Here is a 23,689-nt window from a genome sequence, read left to right as displayed (position 1 = left end):
GCCACATGCACCGTGATGAGCATGCACCCTGCTCCCTCCTGCCCCTGTGTACAATAATTCCTGTTTCAGATCTGCAGCTATGTTTCTTTATCATCGGTGATAATAATGTCTCCTCCATTACAAGGTTCACATGAAGCCGCTTGAAAAACAGATGAAGAACAATTTTGTATTTCATCCATAAGCAAAACTGCGCTTCGAGCTCAGTGCGGACCTTGCCCGAGTCTGAAATGAATTTGGTCTTTCACCTAATGAAATAGAATGAAATAGAATAGAAAAGAAAAAGACTAGTCTTGGTAAGGAGACAGGTGCTTGCGTCGAGTATTTAATACAGTCTTTGAACCTATGGCAGTGTACAAGTGTAATTTTGGGGAAATTCCTTTTAACCAAAATGTCACTCGTATTGTAGGTATTTCTTCGCTTTTACATTCTTGTAAACTGCAGTGCAATATGTAAGGTGGCTTTCACTGTATTGGGAGTTTGCAGGTTAGTTAAGGTCATGTTTAAAACACACACGGTGCCATAAAATCACAGGTATTCAAAGAGAATCATGGTGTGATTGGTAACGTTTACTGGAATAAATATTTTTGTAGCCAGTAAAATTTATGGCCTAGTCATCTAACTTCTTTGGATCTATATGGGTCCACCAGTCTTCCCAAATAGTCTCCAGACCAGGAATGAAGCTTCCATAATATTCTTCCTTTCTTTGGCTCAGCTGTGATAAAGAACATGGGCTTGCTAGTAGAATTCTTGTCCCTGGTAGCAGAATTTGGAGCTTCTGAACACTAAAGACAACTGAGGGTGCCTTTTACAGTTGTCCTGATGAGGGTTGGTTTTAACTGGTTATGTTATCTATGGATTCTTTACTTTTAATGTACTGCTGGTTATTTAGTGTGTGGGTATTTCATGTGGTTTATTTGTCCTTGTTCAGGCTTCAAAGCTTGAAATCTATTGTTTTTCCCCCTTTTCTTTGTACCATCTCATGCACAATTGAAAACATCACAATTGACACTTTGAATGCAGCCTACATACTGCTTCCTTGTTCAAAGGCCACCTCTCTTAAAAGGTCTCCCTCAGTAACAGCCCTGGTAGTCTTTAGGACTGCAAAAAATAACCCCTTTCAAAATGTCACCATGCAGAAGAGCTGTGCAGCCAGTGCACCTGACAGCTGTTTCAAATGTACACAGTCTGATAATGCAGAAATTTATAGCAGGTAATCTGTCATTGTGTGTCTGCTTGGGACTGTAAAACAAACTGATGTGGATGCTCCCTCTTCTTCACACTATTCTTAATCCAATTCATTTGTGACTTTGAAGTCTGACTTAATTTTTCAGCTAAGCAGACTTTTCATTTTGGTTGATCGTATGGTAAGTTCTGGCTGTCATCCGTATTTACCAAATATCAGTATGTTTTTACTTACTGCGGTGGGAACAATTCCCAGCATCTTTTCCTCATTGCTATGCTGTACTCATTTTACACACAGGAGGCAATTATAGAATGGTTCAAGCTGGGAAAATGGCTCGGAATAATTTTCTGTATCACAAGGGGCATGAGAACAGGCTCTAAAAGCTAACTGTAAAATAAATATCTAATCTAGGTGTAGTCTACCTCCATGTACTTGTATGTCAGCCTATAACTAAGTACACCTGTTAGAATTACAGTGGATAGTTAGAATAGCAATCACTGGACTCAGTAAATACCAGCATTGTAAGAACATATTTTTCTCTGAAAAAAAAAGAAAAAAAGAAAAAGAATTTAATACACTCTATCATCCTTCACATGAACCCACCCTCTTTCCTGGCTGTACTTCAGCTTGTTTTCATTGATCAGCTGAATTTTTATCTTCTTTCGTGACTTCTACTATTAAATAGATTTCATTTGTTGACAGATTTTTTTTCTATCTTTTTGTCTATACCTCATGTTTTGTCTCACATGGGCCCTATGTATGTATATCTATTTATTCAAATATGGTCACCAAAATATTTAAACTGGTTAAATCCCCTCTTTCAGACCAAAAGGTCTGAAATCAGCAAACATCTAAGGACTTTGATGTTGGGAAAGTAGTGTTCTTGGGAGGAGAATCAGAACTGGTAAATGTTTAAAGAGTGACTCTGTGAACCTTAACTAGTGCAATAATGTTCTACTAGCAATGCAGCAGCCAATAATTTAGAGATTTAACAGCAGTAGCATTTTACACATGTGGCATTCTATGTAATATTCTCAATCCCAGCTACTAGTTTGTCTAACAGTCTATGCCCTTGCAGTATTATTATTCTTGTAAAATTTCCATCTGCAGTAACATTAAGATACAGAATCACCGAATTTTTACAGTAAGATTAGCTAGATATAACTTTGACAAAACCTAACTGTACAGTGGGACAACTGATAAAAGGTCTTAAATCCATTCCTTTTGTGCTCTAATTGACTCATGCAGAGGAGGAGAGAAGTCCTTGTGCACTCCAAAAATTACAAGACTTTGTAACTAACTGTATTATTCTCATTCCCAAAGAGGATTATTAGGTCTGGATCTAGTGGATTGACTAATTTTCCAGTAACTGCATGGGGTTTGTGAAGTACCAGCTATGAGAGACACCTATCCTAGTTCCACGATTCAAGGCAGGAATTTACATAATTTGCAAAAAGTTCCAAAAGTTCCATGAGGTAACACAATTGACTGTATCTTCACAGGCCACATTCACCAAATAGATGGAAAGCAAAGTACTTCATAATAGTTTAGGTTGTTCCTGCCCTTTTCAGCAGACATGTAAATACCTGCAATATCTATTCTTTTTAAGGTATTTCAAATATAAAAAAAGGCTAATATTACAAACTTTCTCTTTTATTCCCTAAACTAGAAGGCATTTGTTCTGTAAAAAGCACTCAAGTGTCCCTCCTGTGATCTGTGAAATCACTCTTTGCATTACAAGTTGTTTTTTTTTATTTTTTATTCTGAAATTTTGTTATGAGCTGCTGCACTACAGCAGTTATTCATATTTTTTTTAAGTCATTGCTCTAATGGATTTATAATAGATGGAAATAGATGGAAAGCATTTAATTTCAGCTGTTTTTCTGCAGATTATTTATTTTCTTACATCTGTGTTCATCATGTCCACTTTGCCAAATCTCTCTGGATGGTATGTGAGGTAAAATTTTCAATCTGCTGCCAAAAGCTTGATTATAAATGGCATACCAACTGTTTTCCTGTTCGTAAAACCTGTTTGTTTTCAGGTAGATGCCTTAAACCATTGTTAAAATGAGACTACATAAAGTAGTAAGCAGTGGGGAATTCATAGGTATAGTGTAAGCCTGAGTACTTTTCAGGACTGTCTTGATGCCAGTGTCATTAAAGTACCTCTTACTACCTTAGTAGTGCTCAAAAAAACTAGAACAGGGATTAGGATCTTGAAGACATATATATTTTTAATATCAGTTGGACACGTTTAGCTTCTTTCTGTGTAACATAGAAACTTTGGTCTGAATAGCAAGTCTGTGTCAGAATGATTCCTGTTGCTACTGCATGCAACCTCTCTGTTAAAAAATTCCTCATTCCTCCACTATCTCTACTCTTTTCTACACTATTTCTTCCCCTTAATCTTAACTGGCTGTACTCCCACTTCATTATCATGTTGCTGAATGGTGAGTAGCTTCTCTGTTTTTGCCTGTTCACTCTCTGCTGATCCTCAGGCAACCATTTGTAATAGTAATTTCTGTCTCTTAGAAACTCAGATGTTTGTGCATAGTAATGGCTGCTTATAGGAACAAGTGGTGTTTTAAACTTTCTACCCCCCTACTTACCTTTTCTTCTGATGTATCACTTTATCTTACCTCTTTTATTAAGATTGAAGTTTATCCAGATATTGCAGCATATTTACATATATACTATTTTTGTTAGTCACCACAATCGTACTTCGCTTTGACTAATGTAGGAGTATGGCTTCTTGGAAAAGGAACTGGAAAAATTTTTTTATTTTTTTTTTCCCTTTTCTTAGCAAAACAAGCAATCTAATAGTGATTTTTGCATACTAGACTGCCTATCATCAGTTTACCAAAACATATGAAGCCCTTATTTTCTCTTATTTTTATGAGTGCTGGGCTGCTTATCAGTAGTCTCTGAGCATAGCGACAACTCACACACATATACCACCCTTTTGGACTTGGTTTGCTTGAGCTTGTTTAGTCAGAATGGTGTTTTACATAAAGGCCTGTGATGCTGATCTCAAAAGTGATACCAGTAATTCACAGCCTTCCAGCCTCACAGCTTCTCTGCTGTGAGGAACTGTTCTGAATTTCGAGGATGTGCTAACTGGGCTTTGCTACTGATTCTTTTTTAATCTCATCACTTCCAGGAAAATTAGCATCTCTTCTACATGCACTCTTCTGTTCAAGAGTAATTATCACTATCCCCATGCCTAATGATATGAATTAAAATTATTATACACTCCAGTGTTTGGAAATGAGAATGCCCACATGCCCTGTGGGAAAATTGTCCAAAGACATTGCAATGGTTTCCAAGTGTCTTATATTTGCATTCTTATGAAGTACATAACTTTTGAAGAGGGTTTTCTGATCATTTCCATGTGCTGTCACAGCTGGCCCAGTAAGAGGAAGCCATAAGGTGGGAGCAATTATTCACTGGGGATGCCCTGACTGTTTGGCTTTCTGAAGTAACGAGTACTGAGATTGCAGAGTGAGGTTCTTTCCCTCTAGTGAGTCCCTGATACTGACATCGCCAAAGTCAAGCTGTTTTTGTGTGCCCTTATTGAATCATGTTGTTACATGAGATCCTTTATGTACCTTTGCAGCTTTTTTCCCCAAGTCTCTAACCATTGATATTGCTCTCTCATTCAAAGTTGCTGTTGCCATAGATATAATGGCTCTTGTGTTATAAAAACCTTTTATTAGTCCCATTAGTTTCAGTACGTGAAGTCTCAGGGTTATCAACATGCACCAGTATATTAAAAAACATCTCCTTTCTAATTTGAGCATTAAAATTCTCAGCAGTTCCTATCCACTTTGGTATTGTAAAAATACTGTGAGTCCTGTCCTGTCCTATATATCGGAATTATTCAGGTTATCAAATACATGATTTCTTCTCCCTTAATGCAGGTGTATAAGCTATCCAAACAGTTACTTTATCCAGATTCACTTTCATAACTTTTCTATAGAACTTATCTTGCACTAAACTAAATTGGGATCCCAGTTATCTGACAAGGCTCTGCAATGAACAGCTTTACTTCTGTCACATGTAGTTCTTTCCTATGTACCTCCTTGAAATACCCATTCCTTCAAACATATCATCCAAATTATCATGGAATGTATCTGAAAACCAAATGTATATGGGGAAAAATGGGGCCAAGTGGCTTGCAGTAATATCCAGGATCATAGATTTCCCTATCCTCATCAGCCACTTGTAATAACACGAGGACTAACCCTTTGTCTAACTTACTGTAAAATCTTCAGTACCCTTGGGCAGTGAGCTTGATCTTGTCATTTCAAGTAAAAAAAAATTTTTTTTTTTTGGTAATAGGGAAAATTTGTATCAATTGTTCTTTTGTGAAATGGGCTGCTTTCAGGTAGATAGCCTAGTAGACAAGAGCACTGTCCATCCACCAAGCTGTTTCATTGTTTGTCAGTATCTCTACTCAAAAGCATATGCTAAGAAGCTTTATTTTGGTTACCACTTGGCATTGCTTCAAAATAAACATTTATATTGTACTTGCATTTTATATTGTACACTATTCCCATGAAGTTAATCAACAGATAGTACCTGTCACAAGAGGACAAGTGATCTGTCACAGGTTGGAGAAGAGGGCATTTCCTGTGGTGAGGTCCCGTTTCTCTCATGTTATTGCTGTGCCATTTGGTCCTGTCAGCAGGATATTATTCTGCAATAACTTCACACTCATTATTTTTAACAGAAGAACAATCCTTTGCTCAGTTGGAATGGCTCTCTGTAGTAGTGTTTTTCCGGTTTTGTAATCTACTATTTTCCTAATTTTTGCAATTGCATTTGTAAGCTAAATGCTTTACTGTCCTCTCCCACAGAATGAAAAAAACAACCAAACAGACAAACCAAAACCACCACCACCAACAACAAAAACTTTAATAATGTTTTTGATCAACTACTTGTTCCTTCAGACAAGTTTTATATTTTGATATAATTAAATGAATTTGATGTTGGAGAGGGGAACAAAATTCCCTTCCAGTTGGAGCTATTTACTGAACACCTCATTAATATCACAACATTCAGAATCCTTCCTATTTCCCATGGCATGGCAATTCATTGGCATTTGTATTTATAATGCCAATAGACTCCTGTGCAGCCCAGTTGTAGTGGCTGTTTGGAAGAGGATTTGAGATTTTTTTCCTTGAGCCCTCTGTTGCATCAGTAACCACCAATTTTGAAGAAAGATAAATTAAATATAAACAACATCAAATATATTTCCTTTCCTTGTTTATTTTTATTCAATTTTTTTCAGTCTCATTTCTTTTCTTATGGTGAGGCTGCTGTAGAAGATAGTTTGATAGAGATTTTGGAAACAAACAGAGAGTCATGTTTACAGAATTTTTTCCCTGCATGATAACTTAAAAGACAGACATTGCTTTGGTTAAAATAAGGCCAAATCAGTACTTTAAGAATGGATTTTTTATGATTTACAATGCTTTTTTTTTTTTTTTACTGAATTGGGAAGGCCTTTATACACTGAGTATTTTAAGAAAACTAGGGAAAAAAAAAGCACAGTATTGAAAGTATATACAAATAGTATTGCAATCTAGAATAGAAGAGAATAGGAATTGAGATCATCATATTTGACAATTATTTTGTATTTTAAATACTTTTAGTCCTGTAACTATTGGCAGAAAACCAGTTGCATTGCAGGTAAACCTAATGAAAAATGATGTTTCCATCACTCCACAATAGATTTTTCTAGAAAATATGTATATTTCGGGATGAAATTGTAGCATTGTGTATTTAGTACTGTTGTGGTTAAAGGGCACAAGCGAAGTGAGATACGGGAGGAGAAAATGCCATGAGTTATTTGGTACGGATTATTTGCTGAACAGCTCTGCTTAAACCTGCTTCTCTAAAGACACCTCCGAAGTTGGGCCTGCCCTGTACCTCTACGATAGCACTTTCAGATTGCCCAGCCAGCACTGAACACCAAGAACATCAGTGTTCTGGTCTGGGATAGCTCAAAAGCTATGAGGAGGGCTTATTGTTGCATAAGGAGGTTACTGTGCTGTAAGAAACCACTGGTCAGTGGTTACTGATTTTTTTCCATTGGGATTTCTGTACCCACCTAGAAATAATGTTTGGAGTCTTTGAACGTAACCATTTTAAGCTAGGGTTTGTCATATTCTGCGTGTTTTATGCCAAGAGTACATGCTATAAAAACACATTTTCAAAAAGGTGTTTTAGTATGGCATTCAAATCTCATACTTACATTACCTAAAGAGTAAGCAGACAGCACTTTTTGCCAAATTAGTTTTGTAAAGAATCAGCATGATCTTTTAAGCATTTTTTAGGCTTAAGGAGAATTAAATTAGGAAAACAAAACAAAACAAAACAAAACAGTTTGACTTCTCTGTTATATCTGCAAACAGGTAGTGTTAAAGATGTTCATACTTTCAAATAATTTAGAATTAATTTATCATGTTTACCTTCACACATTGCTTCTTTTTGTGGTATGTAAATACCACTTCTATTCAACATCTACTTGTTTTTCAGACCTTTTCATGCACTAACAAAATAAGATTTTGTTTTACTTGCCCCTGAGATCCACTGATCATTTGGTAACACATTCTGTATTATAGCTTTGAGGTTACAATGCCACAACTCACTGGTGTGGAAAAAAACATATCAGAGTTAACAGCAAAGAGACATTTTATGTCACGTGTCTTGCCATGGCTATTAGATATCAGTTTTACAATGGTAAAGCATTGAATAACACAGGGAACTTAATGCATAAGAGTCAGTATTGAGTATACATATATATTCATAGTATATTCCATTAAAACTCCCGCTTTTGCATGCTTGTCTGCCTAGACCTGTCAGAATCCCTTATCTTTCCTGGATTGCTACCAAGATATTTCGCTTCTAACAGTTCTCCAGACCTGTGAGACAAATGGCAGCAACATGAATACAGTGTCAGGATGAGAATGAAGAATTTCTCTTTCACAGCGCATGGTACTTCAGGGCAGCACCCCTGGGAAACTAGTTGCTAGATGGTTTCTAGTGGGAGTGCTTGCCTCTAGTATCTATACTTCCTAATTTCAGACTCTTAATTTTTATGTGAGAAGAGGCAATAAACAATTCTATTGTATCAAAGAGTTTTCTCATTTCTAGCTTTTGCAGACATAATTTAGTTTATTTAAATGTTGCCACCTAATGAGTCTTTTGCCTTGTCTTGCTCAAGAGTGAGTGAACTATTTTATGCGGAGGCACCTTGTGCCTATGCAAATTCTTTTTTCTAGATGTCTCTGAAACGTAAAGCTATTGATGAAAAAGTTTGTGACCTGAGGACTTAAAGAGAAGCTTTAGTGTATCTGAGTAGATGGTGGATAACCACCCATCCACTCATACACAGGTACCCATTTTCTCTTACCTTCTGCATCTAGGCCAGGGAGGGAACAAAAGCTTCCTGAGCTATGCAACATGTCCATATTATGCTCCATGCAGAGCATATACTAAATATGGACACAGTTCAAGTGATATGTATCTGAAAATCCCATCATCTTGTAGAATCATGTTCTGGCATTTTTGAGAAAACTCCTATTATTATGTCATTCAAATGATAAATGGGCTATATGAAAGCAGTAAATTGAGATGTGGTGTGCAAAATCTGTTTCTGTTTTCTTGGTTATGCACCAAACTTGCACATTTTAGATTTGTGCTAAGGATAAGAATGGGACCATGTATTTTCATTTACATTTCGTAACGTTTGTAACAAAACTATGTGCAAGGATGAGCTTGGGCTCATACACTTGAAACCATGTCATAACTGAATTGGGAAAAGTTCTCAGAAGGCTGTGCTACCTTGTCCTAATAGACCTCCAGAAGTCAAGTAGCCCAACCCTTGCACTGAAACAAAATACAATATGCCTATAATTTTCTTGACAAATATTTTGTGTAACTTGTCTTGAAAAGGAGACTTACAATATTTCCCTACCTTAAGAAGGGGAAGACTTTCCCAGTGTTCTTTGTTGCAAGTTATTGTAGTTACTTTTCCTTGGTCGGTATGGGGATCAACTGTCATTTTTATACATATTTGAAGATTTAGGTCTTATAGGCTAAAAAAAATTAAACACACCCACTCTTTAGGTCATTTCGCAGGACTTTTTTTTGTTGTTGTTTTGTTTTTGTTACACAGTTCTACCCCACACTGGATTCAGTGCTCCAACTGAGCTATAAGCTAATTCCAAACATTAACAGCATAACTATCTCGCATGGGCTATATACTCCACTTCTGTTAATATGTCACAACTCCATTTGTATTTGTAGTCCCGCTTACTTGGTTGACTTACTGAATCTGAATCCCCAGAATATTTTCCACAGAACTACCTAGTGAGGTATCCATACTTCCCATTTGCAGCCTTATTTTTTTCTTTTCATTCCAATTTTGTGTTTGTCTTGCATTATTTCCCATTGTATTATTTCACATCACTTTCATCATTTACTTTGTCTTGTGTGTTTGTTGTGTGTAATTTCACACATTTTCTCCCGTTTGTCAACATCTTGACAGCATCTTTTGCTTGCATTACAATTCTGTTGGTTCTGAAATATTAGGCATAAGACTGAAGATTATCACTGTATTTGTTAGTAGTAGTGAACAAATAAGCAGATATTTAGTTTTCTTTTTTGTTGTCTATTTCCTTTTTAAGCCACAGTTTATTTTAATTTGTATTTTCCCACCTAGTCACAGGAAGATCTTAACTGGAAAGAATGAGAAAAAATAACACTAAGTCTTTATGATCTTGAAAATTTGAATTTGTCTCTACCAATTTAAATGGCAACTGGCGATGTAAGATCAAATGTGAGGTATTCTGTGTAACATTTTGGGGTTGTAATTGTTAGATATATAAGATTTGCTGCAATACTGGCTGTTTTGTAAATGTGGAGGATGCATATAATTCAACACCATATAAACTATTACACCTTAGTTTGTTCCTTAATAAAAGATGCAATTCCTCAATTTATTACACTGATTTTACGTGCATATAGCTATACAAGTGCAAAAAAGCTATTTTGATTACAACACTACAGTAGGCTTTGAAATGCCTAACTTCCTATAAATATAAAAAGCTTAGAAAAAGTTTGTTAGACATTTTAAACCTTCTACAAAATGGCAGAATGAACATCTTTAGACATGAGTGTCTGAAACATATATGTTAATCACCTAAAGAGTTTAACATCTAATAAATTACCAACAGGTTCAAATGAAGAACTCTATTACATTTGAGTACAAGGCATTGAATACAAATCTTGATTTGGGGAGTTTTTCTACGAAACATTAGGGTTTGTCCTGTTATTCTGATGTTGGAGAGGACCTCTGTGAAGAAACTGGTTTTTATTACAGACTGGTTGTAGTGCTATGACTGAACAAGATAAACATCTGATTGTTCTGCTGAATTGTTAGTCCAGTGCTTTTGGGGGACTGTATTAAAACAGCAACTATCTCTTGAAATAGCATTAAAAGTTTTCAGCAGGTGGTCGTATAATTTTTTTTTTTTTTTTTTCCTCCAGAAAACCTGAGGAATAAGGAGGCATATTATACCAAGGCTCCTAGAAGCAATAAGTAATTATTAAGCCACTTCCAGTGATACAGTTAGTGATCAAAATGGCAATGAAAAAGTACAATGAGAACAGAGGATTAAGTATAAAAAATGCAGTATTTTCCATTTGGTAATGTTGTGTCAAGTTAACTGTGCTAAACTGCTGTTTCTAAATAAATTTAGTCAAAGGCATGGTGTATGACAGTAATAAATCTAATTGTTCCAAGCGTCATTAAAACTAAAAACAATTTTCTATTGAAAGCTGGGTTTAGCATCGTGCCCTTAGCTGTTACTGAATTTCAGTGGAATCTTAAGAAACATCCCATTTGTTTTGGTTACATAGACTATTGTTTACCTTTCTCTGCCTTCGTGCTTTCAGTACTTAAAAAAAAAAAAGAAAAAAGAAAAAAAGAAAAATGCAGGAAGTAAGATCTGAGTGCCCTTAATAGATAAATGATATCTGAAGCCTTCTGAGTTTTGCAAGCCTCTGACGGGTGTGGATCCTGGCTTCAGTTACATGTAGGCTGAATGATTCAGAAAAAAGTGTCAACCTCCTAGAAGAACATAAAGGATATTTTTTAATAGAAAGTCTGCCTGAGAATCACAGATCAGACAGTGAAATGTCACTCAGTTGCTCTTCTTTTGGCACTAAGCACTTTTAAGCACTAAGCCTTACCTGTTAGGTAGTTTAATTTCCTAGTGGATATCCTAAGCAGGAAGATGGCTACAAAAAAAAATTCATTATTCCCTTCTCATGAGCTCTGTTATATGGTGGATATTCCTTCATCAGTGTTTTTTAGATCAGCTTTTCTCCTAGAGTTAATGAGGCTCTTGCTGAGGATCGAGTATGGAGAATGGTAAGTTACACTTCCTGTGTTTGGTTTTAAAAGCCTGCCTCCTTTTTGCAATGGAATCTGTTTGCCGTTCTTGCCTACTTAAGCAGAGTATTTACGACAGACCACCATCTCAAGTTCATTTGGTATAGAGAACATGTTATGCTGGACTTAGGCACTTGATGTTCTAACCTCTGTTTTGGGAATTAGCTTTTCCCCAGGCGTTTGTGTGTAGAATACAGACAGTCATAGTTAAACTAGAAGGTTCTTGAAAGGTAAGGAGAGGCCTCTCTTCTTAGGAAAGCCTCCTCATACATTCAATGCTCAGAATTCCTATGACATTTGTACAGAAAGATGTACTGGTTTCAGGTTTGTAGTTGTCAGGTTGTCATGGTTGTGGTGGTGGTTGTGGTGGTTGTTTTATTGCTGGTTGTCGTTGTGGTGTTTGTTAGTTGTTGTTTTTAGTATTTTTCCCCTCGATACATACACGAAGTCAAGTATCTTAGCCATACAAATGGAGTTTTAGCTGTATCTTTCAGCATGGTATCTATTTAAAAATTCTTTTCATTGCCTTTGCTGACATAATCTTTGAAAAACAAAACTAAGTTAATCATTTTTGTTACTCCCTTTCTTCTAGTCTTCAGTGTTTCTACTGTCCCCTCATGATCTACATGTATGTAGGATTCAACGAACACAACCTTCAGCTTCATTTTTCTAGTTTGTATCTTTTTACTGATTTTTCTTAATTATCTCATCTCTTCCAGTAAGAAAGAGATGAGAAATTATATCTCTGTTTAACTTCTTCTTTCTAAAAATCACAAATCCCTACTTCTCTTTCTGGTTTCTCTCTTCTTATGCACCCCCAGTATCCCCCCCACCCTCCTCGTTGTGTCCTAACTGGGTGGACCTGCTCTGTCAAAAGCATGCTTGGCCTGCTTTAGTCAGGGGAGCAGAATACATCAGCTGGCTGAGGCTGGCAAAAGGATGAAATGGAAAAGTGTCTTCCGATACAAATGCCTTCTGTTACAGGTTTTCTCAGAGTCTGAAAGCTCGTCTCACTTATTTTGTTGTACCTTGCCTTCAGACTGGAAGAAGTATGACAAATGACAATGTCCTTTCCTATACGTTTGGATAGTTCAGTATAATCCAGATTTATTTGCCTTTAGATTGTACTGCAAAATAACGAAAACTACCTACAAGGTGACAGAGAAAATAACCTGAAAAATATCTCTTATTTCTGATTTTAAGAATGAAATGATTGTATGGCCAGTGGATGCATAAGTATGCCTGTTCTTTATTTAGTTTTCTTTCTGGTACTCATATGCTGTTCTTTATTTTTAGCCTAAAGGATGGTCCTGATGTGGTTCTATGTTTCTATCAGAATAAGATTGTCTTAACGGTGTTAATACAAACTTGTTTGGTTTCATGTAGCCCAGTGCATATGACAGGCCAATCCACTGTGGTTGCCAATGCTAGCCAGGATAATGTAAAGGTTACTACAGAGGAACAAGTAAAACTACCATAATATAATGTTCTGAAATAGACTGCATATGCAAGATGTTGCCTCCCAAATCCATATAGATTTATTTTATTTTTTTTAAACAAAGATGTTTTCAGATTTTGCTGGTGTACATATATTAAATATTTCACTTTCTGAGTAAATATCTGTGTGCTGAGTCTTCTGGAACTCAGCAAAGTCTTGGGCCACAGACTTTCACAGTTTAGTTATGTGTTGAATAAAAAAAGCATTTCCTCTTACTTATGTTTACACTTTTGCACAATATATGTGTTTGATACTCATTGCCTTTCCTATACAGTATTTCAAATACATCTTTCCTTTATTGTTATCTCACTTGTACTCTATTGATGCATTGTTTCTGAGAAAATATGGCTGAGATTGAAACAAGTTTGTTGAGAAATTGTTGCATTTCTCTATATTATTAAATATTTTAATTTTTAGTTTCTGTCTTGTAACATAGACTTGCACCTAGTATGTTATCCACTCCAGTTTCATTTTGCTGTCTACAATTCAAGCCACAGCTGGTTCCTTCCCCTCAATGGTTTTACTAATTTATAACCCATTAGAGTACATGAATAGATCATATTGTTCCTTTCATACTGGCATAGAGAAGTGTAAATTAAGTTTTTGTATGTCAGCAAGGGAAAAAGTCTATCCAAGGGAGAAGTCTATCTGAGGGTAGAACAGTAATTTTCTATTTTTAATTTCTGCAATAAATGCAGTTAGAGATAAAATTGTTATTTTTGCAAATATTTTCAATTTTTTGAATAATAAAATCAATGTGAGAGTTGTAATTATTTTGATGTGTACCTGTTTTTTGTTTTTTTTTCAAACTCTACATAAAAAAAGGGAGGGGGGAAGTGTTGCCCTTTTTGTAATTATGAACATATTTGGGTAACATTTGGCCATTTAAACCAATATTAAGCAACAAAATAGTCCTTATTGTAGCTAGCTAATTATAGAAAAGCTTGGGAAGGAAAAAAAAAAAGACTCAGAAAGTCTTTGCAGATTTTAGAGTGTAATCTGAAAATGCTTTTTCCCATAAAATCTTTAGAACTACATGACTCAGTTGTTTCAGTGTTCAGGGCTGTTAAATTTATTTATTTTTATTTTATATTTTTTCCTGTTTTCTATCAAGACCCATTCTCACCAGCTCTCCTCAGTCCCATACCAAAGAAAACAGTAAGGTTACTCATTCTCCCACTCTACTGTGAAAAGAAACAGATGTCTGACAAGTTTTTTTTTTTGTTGGTTTTTTTTTTTTTAAATTTTCCTCTTCCCGCCAAGAGAGCCTTCCCTTTTAGAAGAAAAGCATCATTTTCAATTTGAAATGTACAGCTCACATAAATGATTGGAATTTGGGTTCCACTAACTCATATTTGTGGGTGCTTGGCTGTCTTCACTGAGTGGAACAGCTTTAGGAGACCAAACTCTGGAGACTCACCCCAGAATGACCACACAGGTAGGTCTCTCCCAGGGTGGGACATCTTGATCCAGGTTCATGTTCAGAACTTAGCAGAGCATGAGTTTCATCGTTATTTTTTTAACTTCTTTGTGAAACTCCTTAATCTGTGGTTGACCGCCTTATTATTCCGTTACACATCAGCCATGATATCCTTGGTTTCTTTAACAACTAAGTGAAAAGCCAGAGGCCTGAGTTGCTTTATATACCCTTAATATCCCTTACTCCCTTATTTTTGCAACGTAATTGTGGTAGCTAGTATTTTACAATAAACCTTAATTTTCCTAGATCTCTGGGAGGTATTTTTTGGCATGCAGGATCTGGAGGTGTGCAGTACAGAATTGCTCTGCAGTGGTGGGAGTCTGGGCTTGGTAATCAAGGCTTAAGTACTGGTGGTTTAGGAATTTTTATTTAAAAGTACAATAAGGACTCTTAAATTTCAGGGATTCTCAAGTGGAGGAATGTTTACTTCAGCAAGTTCTGTGGACAATTTGAAGGCTGATACTCTATTGCCATTGATATCACTGTATCTAATACGATTCTTACCTTCCTGTAATGGAAGCTTTTTGTTTGTTTGTTTGTTTGTTTGTTTTTTTTGTGTGTGTTTTTGTTTTGTTTTTGTTTTCTTGTAAGGAAGTCACAAACTATTTGATAAAGAAAATGAAATGTCTGTTCCATAGGTAGGTAATGGCGGCTTTCTCTTAATGTCACTTTATTTCTAGAAGAATCCCAGCTTTACATAAGTTCATTGACACAAGTTCAAAGGTCTAGCCTTTAGCCTCAGAAACCTTAACTGTCTATTTAAAATACAGCTGCACCTGTTTGGCTTAGCACAAATGGCTGCAAGATCCCATGATGAGAAACAGTTTTCACCTCATATAAATTTTCCATTGTGTCCAATGTGAAAGGCTTTTAATTAAACTCAGTAATTCACAATATTCTGCTGTCAGCTGCCATGTTTTAAAAAAAAAAAAAGCCATCACTTCTCATGCTGGCGAGGAGAAAATCCTTTGTGAAAATGTCAGTCAGCAAGCCCAATCCTTGTTCTTTTGTACTTGAAAACAGAAGTTTTCTGAAGCCTGGCTAAACATGGGGCTTCAGCCTACTAACCTGAATGTCATCTATGGAGATGGGAGAGAGTCAGACCCCAAAAATCAGACCATGTGTCTAAGAGCATTGTCCAAATGCTCCTTAAACTCCAGCAGGTTCAGTGCCATGACCACTGCCCTGGGGAGCCTGTCCTGGTTCCTGACCACCCTGTGCAAGGACTGAGAATGCTGAGAGAGATGTGTGGAAAAAGGGCAATGGTGGATTGCTCAGACCTTCAGTGCTCATTTGCAGAAGCAAATTTTTTTTTCAAGACCAGAGAAAAAGATCAAGTCCTACAGTTCTGCTTGAGTAATGGCATTGTTTATGTCAAACTTCTTCCATTAAGGTCAGAAAAAGTTGGGACCCATAAGGAATTAGTTTAGGCAAAAATATCATACACCAGACTCAACTCACTTTCAAAAAGCAATGGATTAAATATACATTTCACATGTGGATTCACATGGCAGAGTCTATACTGCATCATTTTTATTGTAAGATTCTGGTATAGAAGATGCCAGTCTTAGAGCTCAGTCAGGAACTCAAGCTCTTGCTCTTTTAAACACTTGTAAATAATTAAGCACTTTTTGTTATGCGCTAGTTCAATAATCTTTGTTGCTCAACTGTTTAAGACAGCAGGCATGTGCCTTTTACTGAGTCATAGGAAGGTATCAGTCTTGGATTTTTGCCCTTTTAACCTCAATAATATCATTGTTCTAGGATTATTACATGACAGTATGAAGAGGAAGAAGATCTTTGGAAACATAAACCTTGCAAGCTTGTCAGGCTTGGATTCTCAGGCTCTTAATTCCTCTCACATTTATTCTAGACTGAAAGCAAACAAACCCTGAAGTCTTGAGAAAACCTCCAGTTCATTTTCTACCGCAGCTTCCAAAGAACCAAATATATTTTATGAAGTGTGAAGTGCAAAAGTGTGCCCCCAACATCTGGTAACTTTTTTTGTATCATTGCACCAGCTTAATTCAAAGTTGTCCTTTTCATTAGCTTCACTTTTTTTTCAACAATTGCCACTTCTCTTTTGATTGATTGATTGATTGATTGATTGATTTTTCTTAAATGCAGGTGCTCTGTCTGCTGCGACAATTCTCATTACTGATTAAGCTCTGTCCAAACCGGCATATGTTAGGAAGAACTTATTTACTGAAAGGGTTGTTAGGCATTGAAATGGGCTGCCCAGGGAAGTGGTCCAGTCGCCATCCCTGGAGGTCTTTAAAAGATGTTTATATGTTGAACTTAGCGATATGGTTTAGTGGAGGACTTGTTAGTGTTAGGTCAGAGGTTGGACTTGGTGATCTTGGAGGTCTCTTCCAACCTAGATGATTCTGTGATAATTCTCCACAGATCTTAGTATTACTGAGGGTTACTGTCAGCAGGACTTCCATCATTTTAAGAAATCTTTTAGAATTCATGCTTAAAAATCAATATTGTGACTTTCTTGTGTAATCAAGTCAACAGTCTAAACTTTCTCTTCTCAGATTTTAGTTCCTTCAGGACTTCATTCAGCATAAGTTTAGTCAGCAAAACCTCAGCGAGTACTTTGGTACTGCCTTGTGGCAAGGCAGATCAAGATGACACTTCAGCAGATCTAAGCTTTTACTAGTTTTGATGTACTGGGGTTCATCCATCAGTACAAACTGAAATGAATTGTCTCAGAATCGTGTGCTAGTGAATGAAATAATCCATTTTTACTTCCCCTATTCTGCATTAACAGATTCAAAATGCTTAAAGAAACCCTCCAAATTTATTTTTTCTTTAAAAAAAAAGATGTTCTCATGGTAATAACTTCATAGACCAAATGGCAACTTCTGAACATGTGTAATTTTTGTCTGCTCGTTCTCTCTAGTGCAGTAATTTTGGTTGCGAATTGCATGCAACTTGAAATCCTTTGAAGAAAGAATCTGAAGCATCTATAGTATCAGCACCTGTAAATTCAGTACCACTGGCACTAAACTTTGGTCAGTATGCCAATTCATCTTATGAAGAAGTGTGTGTACTACACAAGAAAAATTAACTTGTATTTTTTTCTCAAAAGTTGTAAGAAGAAATTGTATTTATTCCCAGAGTTATCATTCCCTGAAGAACTTATTATGTTATCATTATTAGTAACTTGATACCCTCTAAAGAAGCCTTTGCTGCTTCCGATTTCTTGAAGATGACAACTATTGATTCTTTTATTTATTTATTTATTTTTTCATGCAGAAATAATTGTTAACTGTACTTAGAGAACATGGGGTAAATTTTCCTTTTTCATGTGATAATGTAAACTCTTCCCCTTTAACAAATAGACTACAAAGGTACAGCACCCTAACAGACCTGCAAAAAACAAGAGGAACACCAACAGTAATTCTTCTGTTCTTATGTCGGTTGGGTCTGTGATGTGCTCATCAGGGTTTTTCCTTTCATAATTTCCTTGTAAGCTTATCAAAAATGTGACCTCCTGCCCATTTTGCCTTTCCAGAATAAGATGCCTGGTATTTGCACAGTACCTCACCTCCCAGCTCTGTACCTTGTATCAGAGACATATATGCATGGTAGAAGACCTGTTTAGTTTACCACGAATATTAAACTGTTTTCAAGGCTTAGAGAGACAATGCACTGAACTGACGTAGTCAGATACTGAGGATGCAGTGTGGGAAAGCATACATGACTCAGTTTGCCAAGAGTATCCAGTGCACTTGGATTAAGTATGTTAATCTGCAAGTACAGAAAGTATTGGTTGAAGTAATTCTAGCAGCATTAAGTTTATACATTGGGATACAGGCTTTGATGATGCAAATGGACCCAGACACTGTCAGTCTGGCACCTTCTATATCTAAATATAAAATGTTCTGTCCATTTGTATTCTAAATGTATTACTAACAGCTATTTTCTTTACCTGGTAAATTCCTGTTAATATATATATATATATATCTTTTTAAAAAGAATGCTGCTGTAGCTTTTATCTTGGTTATGAGTCAGTTTTCTTTATAATTTCTGGGAATGAAGGTCTCTGGAAATCATAGTAGTATAAGCTAAAACTGATAAGCAATATGAAAAGCATTATCTTGCTAATTTATCCACAAATAAATTACTCTGGGGAGTTGAGCAGCTAAAAATAGAACCTTGTGAGCCATTAAGTAGAAGGCTTTTACTGAACGTTACATATATACTTACAATTCTAGTTGACAAAGTTCTTTCATTGTTACTGCTTCACTGTTTTGTGCCCTTATAAAGTTATCTATCTCAACACATGAGCAGCTCAGAGACAGTGTAGTTATTTATTTATTTATTCTTTTTTGTAACCAAAACCTATTGGGTAAAGTAAAACCATACCTTGCAACAAGTCAGCCAGACCAGAGGTCCCCAAGAGCAGGTGGATGTCAGGTGAGGCCGAGCCATCTCATGAGAGGTATTGAGAAGCTATCCCTGAGCCATGGCTTATACTATTCATCTAAGGGGTTTCGAGCCAAGGCTTCCAGCCATTATTTTAGTCACATGGAATGAGGAAGTGAATCTGGGCATGCTGGAGTCCAGCTGGGCACAGGAAAGCCTGAGGGAAAGACCATTGTCAGGTTTGTGGATCTAGTCCTCTGCTTCAACAAAAACAAATCTGGTGAACACACTCGACTGCTTTGAGTTGAATGAAATATCGCAGCCAAAATATTTCCTCATTAATCAAAAGATAATGAAAAACTTGATGTTTGAGTTAGCAGGATCACATGAGGTCTGGTGGCCCTGGGTGGGAATGAGAATGTGTATCCCAGGGCAGGGGAGAGGCCGGGGCTACAGCTTGAAGTTTCTTTCAACGTGAAAGGACTGAGCAGCTGGTCTGCTTCCGACATGCGTGACTTCAGAACCACAGGGTAAAATCAGATAGATGGTGGCTGTGGATGCAATGGAAGGATGAAGTAGCTGTTGTCATAGCGGGTTGTGTTTCTGTAGAAGTGAAAGAGGATAAAGTAAATGAAATTCATAGATAATACTAAATGTGGAGGTATGTCAGTCCCTGGAGAGAACAGAAATATTACAGTTTATTCCTACTCACACTATTGCTAATGTCAAGTTTCACATTCACATCAGAGGAGTATCTTCAACATCCTTGAGAGGGTTATGAATAATCATTTTTACAAAACCACAAAATGTTAAAAATAAGGGGGGAGGGGGTGGCAGGGGGGGGACAAGGAAACATACTGGTAGAAATTTTGAAGAAGCATTCAAGAGAAAAATGTCAAGAAACAATCCTGTAAAATGCAACCTCTTAAGGTCTTGTGAGTTTGGGGGTAAAAGTAGCCAAGTTATTTGCCAGATCACAGAGCAGGGAAGCAGTCACTCCTGGGGATCTTGATGGTGCAGAATTGGTCTCTAGTTGGTACTTTAGGAACCGTTCAAGGTTTCAAGAAGAAATAGCCAAATTTAGGGACCTAGAAAGTTTGTCACATGAAAGATGGTGTAATTCTTCATGTAAAAAAATGGCATCATCAGCAATGACTGAAGGTGTGTTTCTGTTAGTCCCACATTTACTACAAATGCTCAAGTCGTCTCTGGTGGTAATAGCAACAGGGGAGATACTTCTATGGAAAATACAACATTAGCCACTGACATTTTTAGCAGTTTGGACTTCATCCACAAAAGGTTTTAAATGATTAATATGCCTCACTTTCTGATGCAAATTACAAAAAAGCCTAACCCCCTGCCTTATTCACATGCACCAGAAATCTGAAGGCTAGAAAGGGAAGAGTCCGTGGCAGGTTGTATATTGCTCAGATCACCCGTGGTCCAGGATGCCTTTAAATTCTGATTCCTTCATTTTTTAACCGAGTGAGAGGACTTCACAGTCTGTTAGGGTCCGACTGAAGAGTTACCTTCCGAGGCGATAGGAGCAGGGGGCTCCCAGCCTCGCCCCGTGCCCTACAAAGGATGGATGCGTGTCCTCGCCTCCCTTCCTAGCTCAGCACCCCAGGAGGAGCTGGAAGGATGACCGGCTGTCCCCACATCACCAGGGGCCCGGGGGCCGGCTCCGCTAGGTGGCAGGATGCCGAAGGGATCCCGTCCCGAAACCCGGGTGGATTTATTCCTCCTGCCTCCGCGCCCTGCCCGAACACACGGCGAAGTGCGGGCAGCCTCCTGGAGCCCTGCCTGCTCCGTGCCGCTGCCTGCCGGCTTTGTCACCGGGAAATCCCAGCCGGGAAGGGGCCGTGGGGGCGAAAAGAAGCCCGGGTGCTGTGCCAGGGGCTGGGGACACCTCCTGGCTGCCCGCAGCCCCCGAGGAAGCATTGCCAAGACAAAGGAATCCCCTGTGAAACCGCGGCGGGGTGCGGTGAAATGGAAACTCCTGCAAAGTTTGCCAAGAGTTTGGTTTAATTGTGGTGCAAGCTGTAGGACCACGGGGTAGCCTGTTTGCCTGTTAAAGAACCCCTTGGAGGGGAAGAGCTGTGTGCCTAGGAAAGGGTGACCTTCTTCCAGCGATATTTTTTAAGTCACAGAAGTGAAGGAAAAAAAACCGAGTGTGTAAATAGCACTTTAAAGCATTAAATAAAATCAACCGGCCTGCAGCATTAAATCACGAGCTCTTGTTCCTGCTTCTTGACATCTTTGTTCTCCTTTAAGCGTGCTTTCCATCATGCTGTCCCTGAGAGCCGGGCTGTTGTTTGCACAGCGCGCACACAGCGCTGCAAAACCCCGGCTGCACCCGGGTCTTCAGGCTGAGCCCCGGCGGGATGCGCTTTTCCCATCCCCTGAGCTTCGAGTAGCTGTGCCTGCAGGAAAACCTGAAAAAAAAACATCGCAGCACGTGTGTCCCGCAGCGGGCGGCAGCGCTCCCTGCTCCCCACCTGCCCCCGGCCCGCTGCCGGCGCCCACCTTGGGATTTCGGGGGGTGGCTTTGGGGCCGGGGCCGGCTGCAGGGCGCCGGGCAGGGGGTGCCGGGTGTCTGCAGGGGGGTCCCGAGGTGCCTGCGGGAAGGAGGGAGACCCCGCTCGGGTGGGGGCCGGGCGCGGCGGGGAAGAAAGAGGAGGAGGAGGAGGAGGAGGAGGAAGGAGGAGGCAGAGAGCGGGCCGGCTCCCCAGCCCTCCCGCTTTTGAACCTGGGCACAGCAGAGGCGGGGAGAGGGGCAGGGGAAGGAGGCAGGCAATGACATCAGAGCGGCCCGAGCGGATAAGGTGGGAGAGCCCCGGGAGCGGAGCGGAGAGGGCGAGCCAGGCGTGAGCAATTGGCGGCCGCCGGTCCCGGCACGGCGCAGCCCAGCGGGCACCATGCAGAGGTCCCCCCTGGAGAAGGCGAACATCTTCTCCAAACTTTTCTTCAGGTGGGAGCCCCGGCGCCGCGGTCCCCTGGCCTCTCCTGGCCTCCCCTGACCTCTCCTCCCTCCCCTGGCCTCCCTCCCCCTGGCCTCCCCTCCCCTGCCCGACGAGGGGTCCGAGCCCGAGGGGACCCCCGGCGGTGTCGGGTCGGGGTTTTCCCCTCCTTTCCCCTCCTCTTTTTGGTGGTGTCCCCGCCGGGGTCTGGCACCGGCTTCGTCTGTCAGGTGTCATAAAGCCTCCCCGGTCCCCGAGAAATTAATTTATGACCCAATCTGAGCAACCTTTGGTAAATTGCTCAACTGGCTGATCTGTTAGCTCATTGCGCAGAGTGAGAACGCGGGGAGGGTGAGGGGATTGCTCCCCGAGCTGGGGTTCCTCCTCTGTGCCTCGTCGGGTTTTTAGTGTCGGCTCAGCAAGGCAAGATTTAGTGGCAATAGTTCCTTGTAAGCCTCCAAAGCATTCTCTTGCAAGTCAAGTCCCTTTTCTTTTCCATAAATTCAAATTAAAAAAGAGAAGGAGCCAACGCCAGCACCCGTGTGCAACACGCTTTAAAAGACAATATAGACCCAAACACCTTCTGCATCACCTCGCTAGGAGCAACACTGCCAGCTGGAAAGGGCAAGCTGGCTGGCTCCAGCCCACATGCCATCACTTTTGCCCTTTCCCCTGGGAGCTGCTTTCCCCATGTTGTTACTCAAGGGTCTTTCAGGCAGCACTGAGGGGAGGGAGGAAATCTTGGGCAAAACATGTACATAGTGACTGAAACGGGAGCACGTGATATAAAACCATAACATTGGCACGAGGGCTTTGGCCAAGTAACTGAAGGCTTTTAACTCCCTTTCTAAACCTTTTGGGATGGCTTTCCTCTTCAGCAGCTTGGTCTGGGTCATTTTTTTTCTGTTTTTTTTTTTTTTTTTTTTTTTTTTTTTCTTTCAAAGGATTTCTGAAGGGAAGTTGTCTTTATGAATTGCTCGTTTTGCCTGCCTCCCCCACATCTAGTCCTTTTGCTCATTTTTAGCCAGATGTGATAGTGGGGAAGGATCCCAAACTTAACTGGTTTCTGGGGTTTTGCAAACATCCAGGTAAGAGAAAGCATCCTAGGGTTGTCCTTTACAGATACTGCAGTGTGAAAGAAGCTGTACCTGCTCTCAGATGTTGTTAGATCCAGAGCCTGTGGATGATGGCAGTAAACTTGTGTAAATTCTCCATAGAAGAAGTTTCAGTTAGCTCTCCTGTCAAGTATTAAGATACAAATCTGTAGGAAATAAGGCTGCATACTGACTTCATTGGTCATGGAGCCACTTGTTATATTTCATTTTATTTCTCTGTAAAGCTTTTGTCAACACTCTCCTAGAAGCTGGGAAGGGGTAGAGAAAAAATCCCAGTTGGTTAAAGTAAACATTTCTGATTCCTGCCTTAGTTAAAGTTCCCATGGCTGAAACTAGATGCAGTTCATGCACAGTGAGTGCATGATTAACCATCCTTTGGTCTGATCTGGAATCTTTCAAAATCCAAGCCTTAAAGTCAATTAAATGGCATTTGAATCATACACCTCACGCATGATGTGTGATATTGTACCAACTATCTTACTGTAAATGATGTGGTAATAACTAATACATGAAGTAAAAGAGATAATCATGGTCAATACTGACTAGACCAGATAAATCTATTTACAAAACTTTGTAGTAGCACTGTTTCAAAGAAAAATCAATCTATTAAA

At 39.0% G+C, this 23,689-nt stretch overlaps 1 protein-coding gene across 1 annotated transcript in view; it reads left to right on the top strand.

The window, feature by feature from the left end:
• Window positions 1–21,783: 21,783 nt before the first annotated feature.
• CFTR (CF transmembrane conductance regulator) overlaps window positions 21,784–23,689 on the top strand; it is an 84,375-nt gene continuing 82,469 nt past the window's right edge. The window contains exon 1 of the mRNA XM_038179863.2: window positions 21,784–21,974. Coding sequence (XP_038035791.1) covers window positions 21,922–21,974 — 53 coding nt within the window. The 5' untranslated portion in view covers window positions 21,784–21,921. The remainder of the gene's footprint in view (window positions 21,975–23,689) is intronic.

The sequence above is a fragment of the Anas platyrhynchos genome, chromosome 1 (genome assembly GCF_047663525.1).
Source record: "Anas platyrhynchos isolate ZD024472 breed Pekin duck chromosome 1, IASCAAS_PekinDuck_T2T, whole genome shotgun sequence".
Lineage (NCBI taxonomy): Eukaryota > Metazoa > Chordata > Aves > Anseriformes > Anatidae > Anas > Anas platyrhynchos.
The sequence above is the reverse complement of the archived record's forward strand: the minus strand, read 5'-3'. Positions and strand labels throughout refer to the sequence as shown.